Source organism: Abramis brama (assembly GCF_963993115.1).
Source record: "Abramis brama genome assembly, chromosome: 15".
In the NCBI taxonomy this organism is placed as follows: domain Eukaryota; kingdom Metazoa; phylum Chordata; class Actinopteri; order Cypriniformes; family Leuciscidae; genus Abramis; species Abramis brama.
Window position 1 is genome coordinate 32,936,517 of NC_139977.1, and position 23,545 is coordinate 32,960,061.

General features: G+C 38.3%; 1 protein-coding gene across 1 annotated transcript in view; it reads right to left on the bottom strand.

Annotated features, from left to right (window-relative positions):
• Nucleotides 1–23,545, bottom strand: part of tcf4 (transcription factor 4) — a gene marked incomplete at its 5' end in the record, with an annotated part of 172,686 nt that overhangs the window by 55,914 nt on the left and 93,227 nt on the right. The window contains 2 exon segments of the mRNA XM_084138193.1: nucleotides 12,637–12,686; nucleotides 13,182–13,311. Of these exon segments, the coding sequence (XP_083994319.1) occupies nucleotides 12,637–12,686; nucleotides 13,182–13,311 (180 nt within the window).

The window sequence follows — 23,545 nt, forward strand, 5'->3', positions numbered from 1 at the left end:
ACAAAAGTTGAAATGATGTCATAATAAAAGCACCTGACTGACACTGAGGTTAACAGGCTCGTTAGTTGAGCTTTACAGCACTGGTTAGTCGACATGCGTTTAACAGTTTAACGACGAGACGTAACGAAAGTGTAATCCAGAGCAACAGAAGCTCCGACAGAGGCTCGCACACGGGGGAATGAGTTCAGAGTAACACACACACACACACACACACACTCTGACTGGTGACACTCGGGTCCTCGCCAGAGCCATGTGTCGATCGCTCTCTCTCTCGCTCGCTCGTTCACACTCTCCAAACGCCACCAATGAGATTCTCAGGGATGAAACCAGGAACGTAAGAAGTAATCAGAGAAGTAATGGCATAAAAAGTCAAAATGATGAGAAAAGAAGTCAAAGTTATGACGTTATATACTATTATATACTATAAAGTTATATATAAAGTTATATACTAAGTCATAATTATGAGAGAAAGCCTAAATTATGAGTTAAAAAGTCAATTTATGAAAGAAAAGTTCAGTCGTGATGAAAATTAGGAAATCATAATTATGAAATAAGTCGAAATATGACATAAAAAGGTGAAATTATAAGATAAAAAAAAATTCATAATTACTAGACAAAAAGCCAAAGTTATGACATAAAAAGCCAAAATTATGAGACAAAAGTCAAAATTATGAAATAAGAGGAAATTGACAAAAAGTAAAAAAATCATGACATAAAAATGTGAAATTATGAGATACTAAGTAATAATTATGAGAAGTCAATTATGAGATAAAAAGTCAAAATTATGACAAACTAAGTCATAATTATGAGAGAAAGCCAAAATTATTTAATAAAAAGTAAATTATGAAAGAATAAATGTCACGACAAAAAGTCACAATTATGTGATAGAAACTCATAATTATGAAATAATTTAGAATCTTGTTAGAATCAAAATTATAACAAGTTGAATTTATGACACACTAAGTCATAATAATGAGATAAAAAGTCCAAATTTGAAAGAAACTATGAGATAAACAGTCAATTTACGGCACAAAATTATGTGACAAAGTCTAAATTCATAATTTTCAGAAAATGTCGTAGTTTCAACTTTTTAATCTCGTAATTATGACTTGATATCTCTTAATTTTGACTTATGTCATAATTATGATTTACCAAGCATGGAAATGGGTTTCAATATACAGTTCTCCTTTCAGAAAAGCTTTCAACAATGTCTCAAACCGTGCAAAAGTCAGAGAGTTCTCAATATGAACTCAAACATTTCTCATCAAATCAACTCCTGACTGATGTGTGTGTCTTTATCTCTCCTGAGGAAGAAAAGAAAAAGCAGATTCTTCATATAAGTCTCATGAGCTACATATGAGCAATAGCACGCGATCTGTGATTAGTTTCCCAGCATTCATCAGCTGACACAGATCCCCCCCCCTCTCTCTCTCTCTCTCCCTCTCCCTCCCCCCCAGTGCATGCTGGGACACCTGAGGCTGCTGACGGTTCAAAGAGGACAAAAATGAAACTGTAATGTAATGACAATACACACAGAAGAGATCTTATGTATACAAAAATTACAATACTAATGCAAAAAATGTAAATATTTATGCAAGTCAAATTAATTTTTGAATATTAATGCCTGTGAAAGTATGAGAATAGTCATGCAAATAAAAAAAATATTAAAATATTAATGGCAATAAAAAAATATGAGAATAGTCATTCAAGTAAAATAAATGAATGTTTATGCAAATAATTTTTTTTTAATATTAATGGCAGTGAAAATTTGAGAATATTCATGCAAATAAAAAAATATTAGAATATTAATGGAAGTAAAATATTAGAATATTGATGCAAGTAAAAATAATTAATATTTATGCAAGTAAAAAAAAAATACTGATGCAAGTAAAAATAAATAAGCATGAAAATATTCATGAAAATAAAAAAATATTACAATATTAATGGCAGTAAAAAATATGAGAATATTGATGCAAGTAAAAAGAACGAATATTTATGCAAATAAAAAAAAGATTATTAATGCAAGTAAAAATGAATAAGCATGAGAATATTCATGCAAGTAAAAAAGGTAATATAATATTACAATATTGAATATAATATTACAAGTTAAATATTATCATTAATTATGTTTTAAAAATATGACAACAAAGATCTTTATAAATGTACACTGATCGTTCACAATAAGTAAATAGAGTCAATTTTGTTCCACACACACACACACACACACACACACACACACACACACACACACACACACACACACACACACACACACACACACCTGTTCCTGCTGAAGCCAAACCCACAGGGTAATAAAATACATATTAACACGGATAAATTTGCCCTAAATTGACTGATGTTTTAAAAACTGTGTTTTCAGCCAATTAACAAGCGCATCATCACCTTAAAATCAGTCATGGCGTTTCTATGAGCGATATCAACTCTAATTCTGTTCCGCATAGAAATAAATCTGCTGAAACAGACAGTGAACTGGCAGAGATGTGCGGAGAACATTCCACATCGGTTCTGAAGCTGGAGCTGATCACACACACACACACACACACACACACACACACACAGGAAACTGACTTCATTTCCTCTGTGCATTGCTCAATGGAAAACACACAGTCCACTGGACCTGGTTCATATAATTCTATCCTGGACTTCATCTGAGCTTCAACACACACACACACACACACACACGGTTTGATTTGACTGTTTATTTGTATCATTATATTCCCATTGGCATATGGATCACATATTGTGTGTTTATCGACATATAATGTGGCTCATCCGATCAGAAATGAGAACTGGGATCTGTTTTAGTTTTTTTGTCAGTGCAAGTTTGTGCAAAATTTGACGGTTATGTTTTATCAGAAGACAAACTACACGAAAGGCCCAAGCCAATTTTTTATGACTAACATTTAAAATGAAACCATATTTCCAAGTGTTGAGATTCCTAGGCTGAAAAAACAATCATAAAACAGTTTCAACCCCATAAATTCTGATTTCTGATCATAAAATGTAGATACACACACCTCAGAGCGGACGTTAATCATCAGGTGTTTAAGAAATTAATATGTGCTACTTCTCAGGAATACAGCAGCGCTTCTGAAACAAAATCCACAAACATCAGCTCTGATTCTTTGCAGCCAAATATTTCCTGACAGGAATGTTGGGAACACCAGAGAGAGAGAGAGAGAGAGAGAGAGAGAGAGAGAGAGAGAGAGAGAGAGAGAGAGAGAGAGATAGACTGTGTGTGTGTATGAGAGAGAGAGAGAGAGATAAAGAGACTGTGTGTGTGTGTGAGAGAGAGAGAGAGAGAGAGAGAGAGAGAGAGACTGTGTGTGTGAGAGAAGGAGAAAGAGAGTGTGAGAGAGGGAGAGAGAGAGAGAGAGTGTGAGAGAGAGAGAGAGATAGAGTGTGAGAGAGAGAGAGAGAGAGATAGAGTGTGTGTGAGAGAGAGAGAGAGAGAGAGAGAGAGAGAGAGAGAGAGAGAGAGAGAGAGAGAGACTGTGTGTGAGAGAGAGAGATAGAGTGTGTGAGAGAGAGAGAGAGAGAGAGAGAGAGAGAGAGAGAGAGAGAGAGAGAGAGAGAGAGAGAGAGAGAGAGAGGGTTTTATCTGAACCGAAAGCACAAAAACAAAAGTTCTCAGCGTGAACAAACAGGGCCGAACGATCAAGAAATCAACATGAAATGGTGGCTGCGGAGGTGAAGAGAGAAACAGATGCTGCGCTGGAGGAGAGGATGGAGGGATGAGGAAGAGGAAAAACTGAGGAAGAGAATGTGGAAAGTATTTGATGGCCATCTAATGACCGACAGAGGAGAATGTTATTGCTCAGATGTTTCTCTTTCTGTCTTTCTCTCTATGAAGAGATGAAGGGATGAAGAGATGAAGGGATGAAAGGATGAAGGGATGAAGGGATGAAGAGATGAAGAGATGAAGGGATGAAGAGATGAAGGGATGAAGGGATGAAGACATGAAGGGATGAAGAGATGAAGGGATGAAGAGATGAAGAGATGAAGGGATGAAGAGATGAAGGGATGAAGACATGAAGGGATGAAACCAAGAACAAATGGATCTGGATCTGTGTGGAAGCCCATTTCACCACATAAGAAACATAAATCCTGCTTCAGCAAATCATAATTATGACATAAAAACCCTAAAAAGTCAAAATCATGGCATAAAAGGGTTAAATTATAATATGGAATGTCATAATTATGACATAAGTCGAAATCATGACATAAACACATAATTATGACATATAAAGTCCAAATTGACATAAAAGTCAAAAACACGAGATAAGTCGATATTATGAAATCCAATTATAAGATTAAAAAAAATCATAATTATGACATACTGTAAAAAGTCATAATTATGACATAATTTGGACATGTCAAAATCAAGACGAAAGTCATAATTATGAGATAAAAAGTCAAAATTATGAGATAAAAAGTCATAATTATGATACATCAAGTCCAAATTGGCAAACCACATGAATATCAAGACAAGTCAAAATTATGAGATAGTCATAACATAATTATGACATAGAAGTTGAAATTATGAGATAGTCATAACATAATTATGACATAAAAGTCGAAATTATGAGATAAAAAGTCATAATTATGATACATCAGGTCTTTTATCTCTAAGAAGTCATAATTAGTCGAAATGATGACACTGAAAAATCTAAATTTAGACATACATTTTCAACATTATGACATACGAAATTATTACAAAAAGTTGAAATTATGAGATAAAGAGTTTAAATTCATAATTTCTATGTGGATTTTTTTTTTATCTCATAGTTATGACTTAGTATCTCATAATTTTGACTTTATATGTCAAAATTATGAGATGGGAAATGGGCTTCAATACACACGTCTCAACAACGTCTCAAACTGTCCAATCAAAAGAACTCAAACACTGCTCACATTTCTCCTCAGATAAAAACACACAAATGTAAATTGTATCAAATTAATGTGGACAACATATAATATTCATAAGTTCATACTGAGACCCAGGGCCGGTTCTAAGGTCAGTGGATATTCGGGGCTTTAGCCCAAAAGAGAGTAAAGTGAGGACATGTTGGCCGGTCCTCTCTTTCTGAGAGCCTTTAAAGGCCTGTTTGAGGGTCAGGACTTGGTTTTAGGGATAAGGTTATAATGAGGTTAAGGGTCGGTTTAGGGTCAGGGGTCGGGTTAGGCACAGTTGTGATGGGTAAGGTTAGGGTAAGCGGTGTGTGTGTGTGTTTTGCTGGAGAAGATCCTCAGTGTTACTGTACAGTAGGTGTTTCGATGCCTGTGACTGTGTGTGTGTGTGTGTTACTCTGCAGAAGGTCCTCAGTGTTAGGTGTTTCGATGCCCATGACTGTGTGTGTGTGTGTGTGTGTGTGTGTGTGTGTTACGCTGCAGAAGATCCTCAGTGTTAGGTGTTTCGATGCCCGTGACTGTGAATGTGTGTGTGTGTTACGCTGCAGAAGGTCCTCAGTGTTAGGTGTTTCGATGCCCGTGACTGTGAATGTGTGTGTGTGTGTGTGTGTGTGTTACGCTGCAGAAGGTCCTCAGTGTTAGGTGTTTCGATGCCCATGACTGTGAATGTGTGTGTGTGTGTGTGTGTGTGTGTTACTCTGCAGAAGATCCTCAGTGTTAGGTGTTTCGATGCCCGTGACTGTGAATGTGTGTTACGCTGCAGAAGGTCCTCAGTGTTAGGTGTTTCGATGCCCGTGACTGTGAATGTGTGTGTGTGTGTGTTACGCTGCAGAAGGTCCTCAGTGTTAGGTGTTTCGATGCCCGTGACTGTGAGTGTGTGTGTGTGTGTGTGTTACGCTGCAGAAGGTCCTCAGTGTTAGGTATTTCGATGCCCGTGACTGTGAATGTGTGTGTGTGTGTGTGTGTGTGTGTGTGTGTGTTACGCTGCAGAAGGTCCTCAGTGTTAGGTGTTTCGATGCCCGTGACTGTGAATGTGTGTGTGTGTGTGTTACGCTGCAGAAGGAACTCAGTGTTAGGTGTTTCGATGCCCGTGACTGTGAATGTGTGTGTGTGTGTGTGTTACGCTGCAGAAGGTCCTCAGTGTTAGGTGTTTCGATGCCCGTGACTGTGAATGTGTGTGTGTGTGTGTTACGCTGCAGAAGGTCCTCAGTGTTAGGTGTTTCGATGCCCGTGACTGTGAGTGTGTGTGTGTGTGTGTGTTACGCTGCAGAAGGTCCTCAGTGTTAGGTATTTCAATGCCCGTGACTGTGAATGTGTGTGTGTGTGTGTGTGTGTGTGTGTGTGTGTTACGCTGCAGAAGGTCCTCAGTGTTAGGTGTTTCGATGCCCGTGACTGTGAATGTGTGTGTGTGTGTGTTACGCTGCAGAAGGAACTCAGTGTTAGGTGTTTCGATGCCCGTGACTGTGAATGTGTGTGTGTGTGTGTGTTACGCTGCAGAAGGTCCTCAGTGTTAGGTGTTTCGATGCCCGTGACTGTGAATGTGTGTGTGTGTGTGTTACGCTGCAGAAGGTCCTCAGTGTTAGGTGTTTCGATGCCCGTGACTGCGACGGCTCCTCAGAAACACAAAGCTCTATTAATAGACGACACATGATCCTTTCAGAAACTCGTCCCTCATCAAACCCAGATCTGATGTGTTCATATCCGCAGGACCGCATGAAATCTGACCGCTTATTTCATACGCAGTCGGACTGGAGGATTTTCCTCAAACGCAGCCAGACACACACAGCTGTTTCTCTTACTTCTTTTCACTCGCTTAACACACACACACACACACACACACACACACCATGAGATCATTTCCAGCCACACTCTCTTCCCTGGACGGTGTGACAGGTGAATCAGTGTGAGAATACGACTCACTGTGCTTCATTTACACACACACACAACCGTTTATCTGTTTCCTGATGTTCACGAGTCTGGAAAACAAACACAGCGACTCCAAAACACACAACAACTCACATACACACCCGTAAAATGATCATTTTACCATCAAAACTATACGTCTTTCTTCTGTGGAGCACAAAAGAAGAGGTTTAGCAGAATGTGAACGCTGCTCTTCTCCACAGAGGGAAAGTGCATGGAGGATCTGAGCTGCAAAAACAACCAAATCACCATAAAAGCATCATAACACTCGTCCATTTGACTCATGCACAACTCATCTGAAGTCTGTTCCTCTGGGACAATTATGACTTCATAAGTATTGCAATATGGTGAAATATAATATATTTTCCATGTAGTGAAAGTGCATGTGAATAGAGGCATTTGAGCTCCAAAAATGAGATAAAAGCATCATAACAGTCTATTTGACTCATGCACGATATTACAATCTGATTCTCTGACAGAATTATCATATGACTTCTTAAGTCTTGCAATATAGTGAAATATATTTTCTATATAGTATATGAATGAAAGCTTTTTAGCTGCAAAAATGCACAAAAAAAGCATTTGACTCGTGCATTATTATATCACATCTTCTGAAGTCTGTTCCTCAGACGGAATTATCACGACTTCATAAGACTTGAAATATAGCGAAATATAATATTTTCCATATAGTGAAAGTGCATGTGAATGGAGACATTTGAGTGGCAAAAAAAAAGCAAAAAGTCTGCTGAAGTCTGTTCCTCTGACAAAATCATCACGACTTCATAAGTGAAATATCACATTTTTCCATTATAATGAATATGGATGTGAAAGGAGGCATTTCAGGTTCAAAAATGACAACAACAAAAAAAGCATCATAACAGTCGTCCATTTGACTCATGCATTATTATATCATCTGAAGTCTGTTCCTCAGATGAAATTATCATATGACTTCATAAGACTTGAAATACAGCGAAATATAATATTTTCCATATGGTGAAAGTGTATGTGAATGGAGGCATCTGAGCAGCAAAAATGACAAAAAAACGTCATAAAAAGCAATTTTGAGATAAAGTCATAATTATGACACAAAAAGTTGAAATTATGAGATAAAGGTCATTATTATGACATATAATGTCCAAATTGACAAAGAAATTGACATAAGGCGTAATCATGAGATAAAAACTCATAACTATTAGTTGAAATTATGACACTGAAAAATCAAAATTATGACATAAATTTTGTATGCCATAATGACAAATATGATATCATTACAAAAAGTTGAAATGATGAGCTAAAAAGTATAAATCCATAATTTCTATGAAGAAAAAAAATAGTATGTCATAAAAAATAAACAGTCATTCAGTTATGACTTAATATCTCATATTTGAGCTGCAAAAATGACAAAAAAGAATCATAACAGTCGTCCATTTGACTCTATATATAAGTTTGCTGAAGTCATATGATAGTTTTGTTTGGGAATCATAATTCAGATTCACAAGCACTTTCAATATATATAAAATGTATAATATTTCACCATAAATAATATGATCATTCTGTCTGAGTAAGACTTGGAATAAAGTGTAATAAAGTGCACTTTAACTGTGTGTAAAAGAGCAGCGTTCACATTCTGCTCAACGTCTCCTCGTTTGTGTCGTGCAGTCTGCGAGTAAATGATGACAGAATGTTCATTTTTGTCTGAATTATTCCTCAAACACTAATTAAACTTACTGAAATTAGTAATTTCCCCTTTTTAAATTCTTTATGATCATGAAATTGACTTCATCTGTGTCAGTGAAGCATCGCTGCAGGAAACCAGCAAATGACACGCGCTTGTTCACTAATATTTCACCAATCTCACACAGGAAACCAAGCACATGTTCATTAAGACGTAGTCCAAAACGACGAGGTTCTGCAAGGGTTCACACACACACACACACACACACACACACACACACACACACACAGGTTCTCACACTCGGGTTCCAACACAAGCGCTGTCGACAGCTGGTGTGAGAGGCTGTTTCTTTCTTTCGCTGAGTTTTGGGACGAGGCCAAAGTCTTACCTCCGTCTGCACGCTGCCCGTCCGAGACCTGTCAATCAAACCGTCGCCATGGCGACACACCTGACCCCCCCCCCCCCCCCCCCTCTCGTTCTCATAGCTGCCTTCATCAACAGCAGCACAAACATAATTGTTAGAGGGTTTCATTCGTGTTTTAGTGGCTAATGTGTGTGTGTGTGTGTGTCCAGTGACACTACAGATGATCTGCATTTGAGGATGTGAACGGCAAAAATCACATTCAATCTGACCATTTTTATTACGATATTTATGGTTAATCTCACAAAACCCGTTAAGAACGTGTTCAGGACATATTTAATCTCAAGGACAATGAAAAAAAAAATGTCCTTGGCAAAAAACATTTTTTTTTAAAGACAATTTTAAAGACAATTTTTTTAGACAATTTCAATATTTTAACTACTCTTTATATCATGTATGCCAAAACTATTACCACGAGTAATCATAATAAAAATAATACTTGTAACAATCATCAATTTTCACCTCAAATTCTCAAAATCTGAAATGAACAAAAACAACGTATTAACATTCAAATGTGATTTGAATGGTAAAGCACTGATAGATAATGACAGAAATTGTTGTTCTGCTTATAATTTATGGTTATTTAAATTCAATTAAAATATATATTGTAGTACTGCTGTGTGAATCTTAAACTGTCATGAACATAAATTCACAATCAAACACGCTTCATGTTCCTATTTATTTTCTTTTAAATTTGGCATTAAACATGTTTTTAAGACATTAAACCCTTTCATAAGTGAAAAATAAATTAAGACTCAAATTGTAGATTAGTAGAAATATGTGTGAGATTGAAGGGGAAAAAGGACTCAAACTGCTTCAAACAACAACACATAAAAGTTTACATTTTAAAGCTAACGCATAGATTTAAGACTAGAGTTCTTCTTATTTTAACACAACATCATATTAAATTATAATATGAAGTTAGTTTGATGATGTTAGATGATGATGTTTAAAGAGTCGCCATCATGTGAATCAAGTTTCTACTGTGTTCATTTGGTGGAAAACCACAAGATCACGATTAACACACTGAAGAGTCTTTACACACACACACACACACGGACGAAACAACAACACTTCAACACTCACTCCACACGCACATGTGAAACATTCCGTCCAGCACGAATCAACACACACACACACACACACACACACACACACACACACACACACACACACACACACACCCACCCACTCTCTCTCTCTCTCTCTCTCTCACTCACACACATATTCAAACACAAACACACACACACACTCTCTCTCTCTCTCTGTCTCACCCACACACACACTCTCACACATATTCACAAACACACTCACTCTCTCTCACTCACACACATTCACAAATACACACACACTCTCACACATATTCACAAACACACTCATTCTCTCTCTCTCTCACTCACACACAGACACACTCTCTCTCTCTCTCTCTCTCTCTCACTCACACACACACACACACACACATTCACAAACACACTCTCTCTCTCACTCACACACACACACACACACACACACACTCTCTCTAACACTCTCTCACTCGCACACACTCTCTCTCTCTCACACACACACACACACACTCACGCACACACCCACTCGCTGCAGTGCCTCTCTCCGCCTGAAGGGGGAGTTAAAGCTCAGTAAATGAGGAGTTCCCGCAGATCTCTCTAGACGAGTATATTCTCCAGACCAAACTTCATTTAATTAAAGCTGTAAACTTTAAACACTCTGATGAGCGCAGACGACCAGAAACAACGTTCTGATGCAAAAACACCTGATGAACACACACTCATGTAGAAAAATCATCAAAAAACATATATATTTCTCTTGTTAAAACATAGACTTCTGCACTCCCTGTTTTATATATTTCTCTCGTCAAACGTTGAGATTTATTTACGGTAACTGTGTGTTTCTGTCGTTCTGATGGACAGAGCAACACGTTTATTTCTACTCTAATACTTCTGTTCTCTTACTGAACAAACCGAGACACACAAACACACACAATGAATCAGAGGTTTCATGTCTGAGAAAAATAATGTGTATAATAATAATAATATCACACAATATTATCATAACATCTGAAAACTGCATGGAATTACATAAACATGTTATATAATACAAATATAATTTAATAAACGTAAATAGTATTTGTGCCAAATCACTTCTCTATACAAAAACATGTTGAACATTTTTTAAATAAACGGAACAGATTTAGAAATTGATTTAATACATTTTTATTAGTTTTAAATGAATAATTTGTGCTAATTAAAAGAGTGAGCGGTAGTTCCACTGAAGGCTGAGGAAAACGCTCATATAATATATCATATAATAATGACTTATTATTTAAAGTTAATAATGATAATAATAATAAGTATAGTAGTTAAGTATAGTGTTATTTTCATTATATGCACAACATTTAAAGATGTAATAGTTTGTAAAATTTAAATTTATTATTGTAAATTTACACACACACACACACTCTTTCTCTTTCACACACACAGACTCACACACACACACACAGACTCACGCACACACTCTCTCTCTCTCTTTCTCTCTCTCACACACACGCACACACACTCTTTCATACACACACTCTCTCTCTCTCTCGCTCTCTCTCTCTCTCACACACACACACGATGTCCAATGATTTCGCATCCTAAGATCCTCCCTGAAGCACCAGGGAGTCTGTTGCAGTACACATGACACACAATACACAACACACACACCAGAATCCTCCACCATCACCTTCACAAGACAAACAGCGTCCCATCAGCCCTGTCTCGCTTCTTAAACAACACACACACACCACACACACACACACACACACACACACACTCACACTCACGCTACTGAACCAGAGATCACTGGCTTTACATGCTTTACTGAAGAGTCAATCTTAGTCAATGTTCATTTCTATATTAACAAACGCATGATTAAAATCAAGAGTTGCATCATTATTTGATGGACGTGAGCTGACATGAACTAACACTGAACAGAATTATTATTTCTATTAATAAAGATGAATATTGTTCTGTTAATGCATTAGTTGAAGTGAGATTATTGTAAAGTGTTTCCCAGCAGAACTGTAACACTAACACTAATGAACAGATTACACAACACACACACATCAGTGTTGATCTCAGTGACGATCCACAGACACATTCACACTCAAATATTCCCACACTGGTTTACAATAAGAGTTCAAGTGTTGAGAGAGTGTGTATGAGTGAGGTTTCTGTGTATATATGTGAGTTAGGGCTTGTGTGTGTGTGTGTGTGTGTGTGTGTGTGAGTGTGTGTTTGTGTGAGAGTGTGTGTGTGTGTGTGTGTGTGAGTGAGTGTGTGTGTATGTGTGTTTGAGTGCGTGTGTGAGTGCGTGCGTGTGTGTGTCAGTGTGTTTGTGTGTGTGTGTGCGTTTGTGTGTGTGTTTGTGTGTTTATGTGAGTGTGTGTGTGTGAGTGAGTGTGTGTGTATGTGTGTTTGAGTGCATGTGTGAGTGCCTGTGTGTGTGTGTTTGTGTGTTTATGTGAGTGTGTATGTGTGTGTGAGTGTTTGTGTGAGTGCGTGTGTGTGTTCGAGTGTGTGTGAGTGTGTGTGTGAGAGATCATATCAATGATCCGATGACTGAAACACAGGCTGGCGATCACAGAGTTTCATCGCTGCGATAATCAAACACTGAACACAGGACTTACTGACGACGGCAATCCAGGGGGAACTTTCCGAACTTTCTTCGTCTGGACCTCTAGAGAAACAAAGAAAAACAAAGTTTAATGTCACCGATTGAGCATTAAAGAACGTTAGATCACGGCGCTCGCAACGCCAAGGTCACGGGTTCGATTCCCAGGGAATGCATGAACTGATCAAGAGTCTGAATGCAACATCTGCCGAATGCATGAGTGTAAATGACTCACAAAAGCCTTCAAAATCACAGAATGTGTGACAGACATGTGTGTGTGTCTGACAGAAATAAAAGCGGGTTTGTTTAGCCCTGAAGGCTGACACACACCTCCTCAAGGCTGGCACCTCAAGGCCCGAGGTGACACAAATAAAAGTGTTTAAATGCACAAAAAAGAGAAAATCAATAATCACTGCGAGCCTCTTTTGACAGAACAGATTAAAAAATAACAAATGAAAAATTAAGTTCTTGAAGATCTTGACATGGCCAAACAGACGCAAGGATGAAGCAAAGACAATGTGTGTGTGATGATGAAGATGATGATGATGATGAAGGACTCACCCATGGAGTCGCTGTGCATGGCTCGGCGTCGAGGGTTTGCTGTGTAATGCTGGTAATACTGGGAGCCCAGTTTAGTGGGAGACACCGTCTCGGGACTGACCATTCCCACCTCGCCTCCCATGAGACTTGACTGGACACACACACACACACACACACACACACACACACACACACACAACAAGAGCCAGACGTTACACACGCTGAATTAACAAACACGACAGACATTCCTGCAGTTAAACACCTCAGAGAAACACACACATTATAGAAACTAGTGTTAAATGTCAAAAGATTTTGTATTAAAGAACACATTTATTATTATTATTATTATTATTTTTAAAGCCTTTGATTAGCATTATGCAAGTTGTGAAATTTGAGACAGTTTGATCAAAACAACCTCAAAGAAAAACACACATTCTAGAAACTAGCGTTGAATAAATATGGAATAATACACTGAAATTCTGAAGCCGTGCAACAAATGTGCAAAAATACATTTTGCACCAACAAAAAAAAAGAAAAAAATAGTTTTTTTGGACACAGTTTCCCTTTGAGATCATCTGTCAAACAACGTCTGCGATCAACCCATGATTTCATCAAAAAAAAAAAATGACAGGAACGTAATTAAAGCCACAATTTCATAAAAAAAAGACAGATGCTCAAAATAAAATGTTAAAATGTTGTATCAAAGCACACTTTTTTTTTTTAGAGAATTTTTAAAAAAAAAAAGGCGTTTAATTAGGATTATGAAAGTTGTGACACTTAAAATACATTTTACCTTCATAATTAAAGCCACAATTTCATCAAAAAAAACAACAGATGCTTGAAATGCTAATTTTGTGTTCAGAAAGTGATGCAACGTAGTATTAAAGCACACAATGTTTTTAAAAAGCCAAAAGGCCTTTAATTAGGATTATAAAATGACGTGACATTTTTACCTTCATAATTAAAGCCACAATTTCATCACTTCACAAATATACAAAACATGCATGAAATGTTAAAGTGATATTAAAGCAGACACAAAACTTTTAATTAAGATTATTAAAGTTGTGATGTTTAAAAGATGATTTGACCTTCATAAAGCCACAATTTCATAAAAAATGACAGAAATAAACAAACTCGTGCATGAAATATCAATTTAAAATTTTTGTTTAAAATTACACAATGTTGTATTTAATACGACATTGTGACACATTTTAGTGCGAAATTTACATTTCAAGCATCTGACATTCTTTTTATGCAATTCTGGCTTTAATTATGAAGATCAAATTCTTTGAAATTTCACAACTTTTATAATATAATTAGGCTTTTTTTAATAAATAAAAAAACGTGTTTAATTAGGATTGTAAAAGTTGTGATGTTTAAAAGACAATTTGACCTTCGAATTAAAGCCACAATTTCATTAAAAAAAAAAAAAAAAGACAAACAGATGCTTGAAATGTCAATTTTGTGCTAAAAAAAGTGATCCAATGTATTAAAACACACAATGTTTAAAAGGCCTTTAATTAGAATTATGAAAGCGTTGACGTTTACAAGACAATTTGACCTGCATAATTAAAGCCATAATATGTCGATATGAGACGACAATCCAGCATCCGTGTGTCCCAGTGAATCTCCGAAACAAACTTACCCAGCACACACTCTTCCCATCATTACACTGTTCCCAGCACACACTCTTCCCATCACTACACTGTTCTCAGTTAACACCGTTCTGCTAATCAAGCCCGGCTAACGAGCGCTCGCTCCAGAGGAAAGACGGCTAGCAGAAACGGGTGTGTATTTGTCCCAGTCGGGAGTGTGTGAGGAACATAACGTAAACTTCCTACCCAACTTTTCCGGGAGACTCGGGGGGGAAGCGTCCCGGGCCGGGGCTCATTAGAAGATGTGATAGAGTAGGGAGAATGTTTGCGCTGAGCTGAATTCAAATGACGGCATCTCTCACAACAGACTTAGCGATGCTTGACTAGCGCCGCATTCACATGCAAAACAAGCTAAATAGGCCAATTACGTGGCGGCCCCTGGTCGCAGGAGGAGAGCGGGGTCTGACGCCTTTCACAGGCTAAAACAAAAGAGTCCTTGTCTTAAATAACTCGCCCCTCTCACAGTTAAAGAGGTTTTTTATGCAAAAGAGGGGGAGTTTTAAAACAAAAGTGTCTCGTTTTCTACGGGACGGTCGGTTTATCTCAGGCGCGCTGTTGCCGGGCAACTTCGGGCGGATGAAAAAAAAAAAAGCCCGTCGTTCCCGGCGCGTTCCTCATGCCCAGTTTGGGAGCCGGCTGGCACGGGTACCCAGCTGGCATCCAGAGGAAATATTAACAAAGATAAATGACACACACCTGAAGACGCCCGTGAAGGATTACCGGCCCGCATTAATAACAGCAGGCGCATGCTTGCATGGACACCAAATGATGATTGCGAGAAACGCAGAAGACATTAACGTAATTGGAAAAGTGCAACAAACAAACAAACAAAAAACACGGGACAAAAATTCCAGAAAAAGAGAGAGAGAGAGAGAGAGAGAGTGTGTGTGTGTGTGTGAGTGAGTGAGTGAGTGAGTGAGTGAGAGAGAGAGAGAGAGAGAGAGAGAGAGAGAGAGAGAGAGAGAGAGAGAGAGAGTGTGTGTGTGTGCGCGAGTGTGTGTGTGTGTGAGAGAGAGAGAGAGAGAGAGAGAGAGAGAGTGAGTGAGTGTGTGTGTGCGCGAGTGTGTGAGAGAGAGAGAGAGTGTGTGAGAGAGAGAGAGAGAGAGTGTGTGTGTGTGAGAGAGAGTGTGTTTGTGAATGTGTCTGAGTGTGTGAGAGAGAGAGAGAGAGAGAGAGAGAGAGTGTGTGTGTGTGAGTGAGAGAGTGTGTTTGTGAATGTGTCTGTGAGTGTGTGTGTGAGTGTGAGAGAGAGCGAGAGAGAGTGAGAGAGAGAGAGAGTGTGTGCGAGTGTGTGAGTGAGAGAGAGAGTGTGTTTGTGAATGTGTCTGTGAGTTTGTGTGTGAGTGTGAGAGAGAGCGAGAGAGAGTGAGAGAGAGAGAGAGAGATCGATCTCTGGAATATCTCAAATGTTTCTCCTGGAACACAATGAGATTATAATGAGATTAAACGGAGAAGAGAATAAAGGTCTTGTAATCTGTAATCCTGTAATCTGATATGAATGATGTGAACGCTGTTTTCCGAACTCAGCGAAGTCCCAGAGACGGCCTTTGCAATTACTTTATATTTGCTTTGTTATATTTCACAGTGTCCTTGTTACATATGTTACATGTACTTACCATAGTAATAACAGTAAATGATGCATAATTACATGCAACTAATCCTAATCCTACCCTAACTCTATAGTAAGTACATGTAGTTGCTTAATATTACTCAGTACTTAAATATATAATTACACTGTGACACTGACACCTTAAAATAAAGCGTTACCTTCAACAATGTTATCTCATATTTCACTAGTAATAGTCTATTCATAAAATAGAAAGAAGATTTAGATTTAGAAGAAATCTATTCTTTTAAATATGAAACTAAACCGGCAAATCTTGACAAGCGAGTCGTTGAATCATTCAGTCAACCGATTCGTTCAAACTGGCTGATTCATTCAGGTATGAGTGAGTCTTTGAATCATTCAGTCAAACGATTCGTTCAAAGCGGCTGATTCATTCAGGTATGAGTGAGTCTTTGAATCATTCAGTGAAACGATTCGTTCAAAGCGGCTGATTCATTCAGATATGAGTGAGTCGCTGAGTCATTCATTAGAATGATTCGTTCAAAAACGTGGATTCATTCGGTAACGAAACATCGTTATTGAACTGTTGTTTAAAATCAATATGACATTTTCAAACGCGCTGATATTCTGGAAAACAGCACTGATATGATATTGCTTAACTGGGTATATCCTTTATAAATATTAAAACTCACAAAAACTCACAAAGAAACTCCGGCGTCTGCGAGTCTTTTTGAGTTTGTTTTTGAATATAAAAATCTCGATACAATGTAACAATGTATTTGCTCTGGCTCTTGTTTTAAAAGATTTGTTCCGCTGTTGCCGTGATACCAGCAGAATGTGGCGGTTGGTCGGTGAGGTCGATGAGTCCCGCCCCTCCTCCACTGTGATTGGACGGCTGGGTAAAAAGTGATAGTGATGAGCGCTGCGTTTTACCCGGGGGGAAACAGCAAGTTCTTTGGTGAACACACACGGCCTAAGTGTCAGTTCTCAAACGCTTCTCAGGAGAAAAGTCTCTCAGAACAGATCTCAACAATGTTTCACGCTAAGCTCATGTTTGCCAAGATAGTCTGCAATCAAAAGTCTCAAAATGAATTTTGAATCAATATTAATCACTATATACAGGACAAAAAAAACCTGCAATGCGAATAAGAGATTAAACCGAGATTAATTGTCAGAAAAAATCTCCTAGAGAGTTTCAACAGAGGTCTCAACAATGTCTCATGCTAAGCTCATCTTTGCCAAGATACCAAAGTCTGCAATCACAAATTAATTAAAATACTTCTTTACCATTCATTTTTAATCATTATGTACAGGACAAAAACACAAAAAAAAAACACAAATCACACATAAAAATCTCTTTAATATCTCACACGTGTCTGAAATGCGAATAAAAAGAGATTAAACCGAGATTAATTGTCGGAAAAAATTGTCGGAAAAAAGACTTGTGGGCTTGGGTGCGGAGAGATTCATAAAAGAATAATACATTTTTTTAAATCAGTTCTGTATCGGACTAGTGATGTGATCTCGTTTTGGAGACGAGAGACGGAAGAGTCGAGTCGTGTTGAAATAAAAGCGTTTTAATTCTCCTAATGAACTTCTCAACACTTACACACTTCAATCCTTCAGAGCGACCCCTGAGCAACACAAGTTTCCGGAGGAGAGCAGAGGAAGGAGGAGACAGGGAGAGAGCAGCGAGATGGATGTGGTGAAGGCGAAGAAGGAGTGCAGAGGGAAGCAGGGAGGCTATAAAGAGCAGGAGTGCTGAAGCAGACGAATGAGGACCCCGCGAGCACTCCATCTCCTCGGGTCGGGGATGCTAAATGGCCCTCGGTCTGCGGTCTGGCGGACCCACGGGGGGCCGTTCCCCTCGGACCCGACGCCCTCCGACACACATGGGATTTGTCCCCGACGGGCCACCGTAGACGAAGCCCAACATGCCTTTACACTACAGACACTCACTCTCCGTCCACACTCGCGCTTTCCAAATGTTTCTCGTCCACTACGTCCGGTTCTACGTCCGGTTCAAGTGCACTTATACCGCATTTATTCACGTTAATTTCAACATTTACTAATACTTTATTAAAATCTTGTTAGCATTAGATAATGCACTGTGAACTAACATGAACAGGTGTATTTTTATTAACTAACATTAACAAAGATTAATAAATAGAGTGCATGACTTTCTTTCTTCTTTATTGTGAAGGAAGAACTTTTTGTCCGTATAATGAAAGTCAATGGGGTCCAAAACAACACTGGGACATTTTCCAATATCTGTTCTTTTAGGGTGAGTAAATGATGACTGAACTGACAGTTCCTGGATGAGATAACCATTTAATTATGATTTATTTCTCTTTCTCAACTGGGGTCAAGGTTTGGCTGTGTATTATGCTATGTTTATTAGGCTAACCACAGATGTAGCTACACCGCTGGGAGCTGGACATTTGATTAAGAGATATTTTGATACAAAATGAGACTAAAAATGTAAACTTTTAATAATTAATAACATACAATATAGTGAGATCATAATTTGTTTTAATAAATGTTGTATACTGTTTCACTTTCCATTATGCTTCAAACAGTATGCAGTGTATAGTATGTAGTGTATAGTATGCAGTGTATAGTATGCAGTGTATAGTATGTAGTGTATAGTATGCAGTGTATAGTATGTAGTGTATAGTATGCAGTGTATAGTATGCAGTGTATAGTATGCAGTGTATAGTATGTAGTGTATAGTATGCAGTGTATAGTATGCAGTGTATAGTGTGCAGCAGGTGAACGCTGCCACAGACTGTTCTGATGATGATGATGAAGTGTTCACACTGCTCTGGAATGCCATCTCCTCACACACACAGACACACACACACACACTCAGCATTGAGTAATGAGGCAGTGATGAGCGCACCCTGCAGCGCAGGGGTCAAAGGTCAGAGAACTGTCTCAGCTGCTGCCGAGGAGCCGTGATGACACAGCAGAGAGAGAGAGAGAGAGAGAGAGAGAGAGAGAGTGGTGTGGTGTGGTGAACTAATCCACCTTTATGCACACAGTCCAGATTGAATCCCCCTCCATTGCTTCCCAAAACACAGACACACACACACACACACTCAGCAGGAGGAAACCGATGCATGTGAGCATCTCAAGAAAGAGCCATTAATTATGAGAACACAGTACAGCACACCTGTACACACACAAACACACTGCAGATGCTGAAAAACACACACACACACACACACACACACACACACATTCGTGTCTATAACATGCCAAAACCTTATTTAGATGGAAATATTTGTCATTCAAATGGACTAATTTATAGTGCAGAATTACTGACATCCAATGGGACGCTGTTGCTTATGATGGATTCAGATGTCAATTAAAAAGCCTACTTTAATTCAAATATGACTTTCTCCATCAGTGAAATGACTTTTGCTCACTGCTGATGTCATCAAGGCTGTGTGGGCGGGATCAATGAAGTGACCAATAACAGCAAAACATTCTTTCTATATTAAATTCTGATTAATAAAATCAAGCTCCATCTACATTATTTCTAACTAAATATATATATGTTAAATGCACTGTAATGTTAAGAAAGAAAGAAAGAAAGAAAGAAAGCCCACAAATGAGATTTAATTTGTGCAATTTCTATCTATCTTAATATTATATACAATATATATGGTGTATATAGTATATACTGTATGAATGTATATATATATATATATATATATACATATATATATTAATTATTATATGATACAATAAATTCATTTTAATGTATTATATGTATACAATTAAATGATTACCATATTTTAATATCATTTTGTTACATTATTATTAATAGTAAAAATCTTAGTATATATATATATATACACAATTATAATTGATCATTGTAATTATTAATAAGCATGCAACATATGTCATGTCACATTAGTGTAGCACACTATATTTTGAAGATGTGTATCGTTGCATACTATAGTATTTCACACTCTATTATGATTTCAATATGCAGTGTGTGCTAATATAATATTCCATCCTGAACGGACACAGACAGTTGATCGAAACAATCTCCAGAGCTATGAAAGAGAAAAGCAAGGATCAGGCCTATCCCACAATCCTCTCTGCTCAGGACACACATCACACACACACACACCCTTCGGTGTCAAACCGAACGCCAGTCAAAAGACGAGCGAGCGCTTCACACTCAGGCTTTTTCCTTTAGGAAGCGCAGAGAGACAAACACCTCGGAAACGGATCGGCGCCAGAACCGGAGGAAATCTGCATCTGTGTATGTGTGTATCCGACACACACTCGCTGGCACGACGCCTCCATCACACACAGGAAGAGACACGACGACATCCAAAGCCTTTTATCTGAGAGGCAAAATGCAATGAAAAGGTAAATGCGGGTATAAATGAATATTTGTAAACCCATTAAAGTGGAGGTGATGTTAGCGGAGTCTGAAAATACCCACGCTTTTGAGTGTGTGTGTGCGTGTGTGTAAGAGTCCTCACACTGATTTCTGGCTCTCGTCACCTAGTGAAGCTTTAGCACAGGAAGAGGAATTGGATGCAAAGAGACGGCAGGTGAAGATACACACACACACACTCTCACACGGGCCTTTTTACAGCAGGGCTTTTAACAAGGGGCAATTAACACTTTGACGTGCAACAAGGAGAAAAGTACTCGAGCAGACAAGCAGCTAAATATCAGAGAGACATGAGGAGTAATCACACACACACACACACACACACACACGCATACATGCATAAGTGTAAATCACCGCTTTTTCCAAAAAAAAAAAAAAAACATCTCGAGTTAAACATCAAATCATAAACGAGACGTGAACGTTGCAGCGAGTCAAATAGAGCGTGCGCACACACACACACACACACACACACACACATCTGTACAGAATATACAGTGGCCGTAAGAGAACCTGGACATTAATCAACTCATTTATTGTAAAGAACGGACATTTAAACGGATCCTATTCTGTGTTTTTCACGTTCATGTTTCTTCAGTGTGTGTAATGTCGCTGTTTGAGCTCAGAGTTCTTCTGTATATCAGAGTCAGTGTTTCTGAACTCCTGAAACGCCTCCATTGTATCTTGAGTTTCTTCCGGGAACGAACACGTCACAATATTCCTCATTATAATAATTCATATGCAGAATAAAGGGGCGGGGCCTGGTTGAGTTAGTTAGTAGTGTGTTAAACTGGCGGTTATGGTAAGGGGCGGGACATTTCCCAAACACACTCGAAGCGCTCGACCAATCACAACACACTGCTCTAGCCGACCAATCAGAGCACAGTGTGCTTTTCAGAAGGAGGGGCTTCATAGAGAGGAAGTGAACAGAGCGTTACTGACAGACTGGGAAGAGAGGAGCTGCAACAATGGAGAATATGAGGAGAATAATCAACATTCAAGCTGGAAAACCTGTTCTAGTAGAGACTGAAACAACATCAAGAATCTGGAAACAATCATAATTTACTTGCTTATAATCATCATCAAGAAGAAGATGCATAATTATTTTTGTCAGTTTCATTAACTAGAAGAAGAACCCGAACAGTGTTTGAGGAACAGAACGTCTAAGTTCATTTCTGATAAACGTTCATGAGGGGTTAAAGCTAATAATTAGTGAACTCATAAAAATGTAAAATGTAAATAAATATATAATTTAAAAATAAAAACAAATAAAATGAATTGATGAGAATTGCTAATAATTCATAAAATCACCAAAATATAAAATTAAATAAATAATTTAGAAATAAAAACAATCAAAATGTGTTAAGAAGAGGATAACTAGTTATTTACCTTATTTTGATCAACTTTTTATTGTTTTTTAGATATAACAAAAAATCCACTCAAGCAAAGAAATAGAGGAGGAGGAGAAACTAGTTTTTAATTCCTTCATTTCGCATCAACATGTGTCTGCGTTTCATTTTATCTTCTGATTCGTCGACAACGATAGCCAACAAACACCAGCACTCGTGCATGAGGAGGAACGAGTGGACAGCTGTGTGTGTGTGTGTGGGTGGGTGTGTGTTTGAGTCTGTGAGTGTGTGTGTGTGCGTGCGTGTGTGTGTGTGTGTGTGTGCGTGTGTGTGTGTGGGTGTGTGTTTGAGTCTGTGAGTGTGTTTGTGTGCGTGCATGTGTGTGTGTGTGTGGCCTTGACCAGTAACCCAATCACAGTCTGAAACTCTGCACAGGAAACGGACACACACACACACACTACACACACACACACACACACACATTCCTAAGATATTTCCACAGCAGACTAATGCATCACAAACTCTCCCACAGACACACACACACACACACACACACACACACACACACACACACACAGATGTTTCCATATCAGAGCACCACTGAACTGCAGCTCTACTTTTTCTCTCACAAACACACACTTTGAGTAAATGACATTGTCATGCGACCGTGAGCATCTTTCTCTCTGCAACGCAATAAAAACCTGTCTGATCCGACTGCTGTGTGTGTGTGTGTGTGTGTGTGTGTGTGTGTGAGAGAGAGAGAGAAATATGTTTATTTGTGTTGCTGTTAACTCATATTCACACTGTAACTCACTTACATCCACACACACAATAAACAACCACACAATAATAATTCATGTCAACTCTGCGTATAATTTCTTGACGTTATTATTTTTACGTGTTATATTACAGCATATGACCAGCTGAGACCCTCCGCATGTGTGTGTGTGTGTGTGTGTGTGTGTGAGAGAGAGACTTTCTCGTTCGCACCCCGATTAGATTAATAAACTAGATTCTGCGGTGCAGTTGCTAACGTGTTCTAAATGTTAAAATGTTGCATGTTTGTGTGTTGCTATGCCGTTGCTATGGTGCTGTGGGTGGTTGCTAGGTGTTGTCTGAACTGAATTGGCCACACCCACAGGAAGAGGAATTTACTGAAGAAATCAAAGACAGCTCATGCATTCTATAAAGACGTTCAAAATATACGATTAAAATGTTCTTTATCAAGGCGACACTGAAAGATTGTCTTGTGCAACTTTGCTTTATAGATAAAAATGAGAGTTCAATTGTTTTTAATTCTCCATCCTGTTTGCAACTCCATTCAAATGAAGGAGATGAACTGGAATTTAAAAAGCAATATTAATTCAATTGTAAATTACACAAAAATAAATACAATG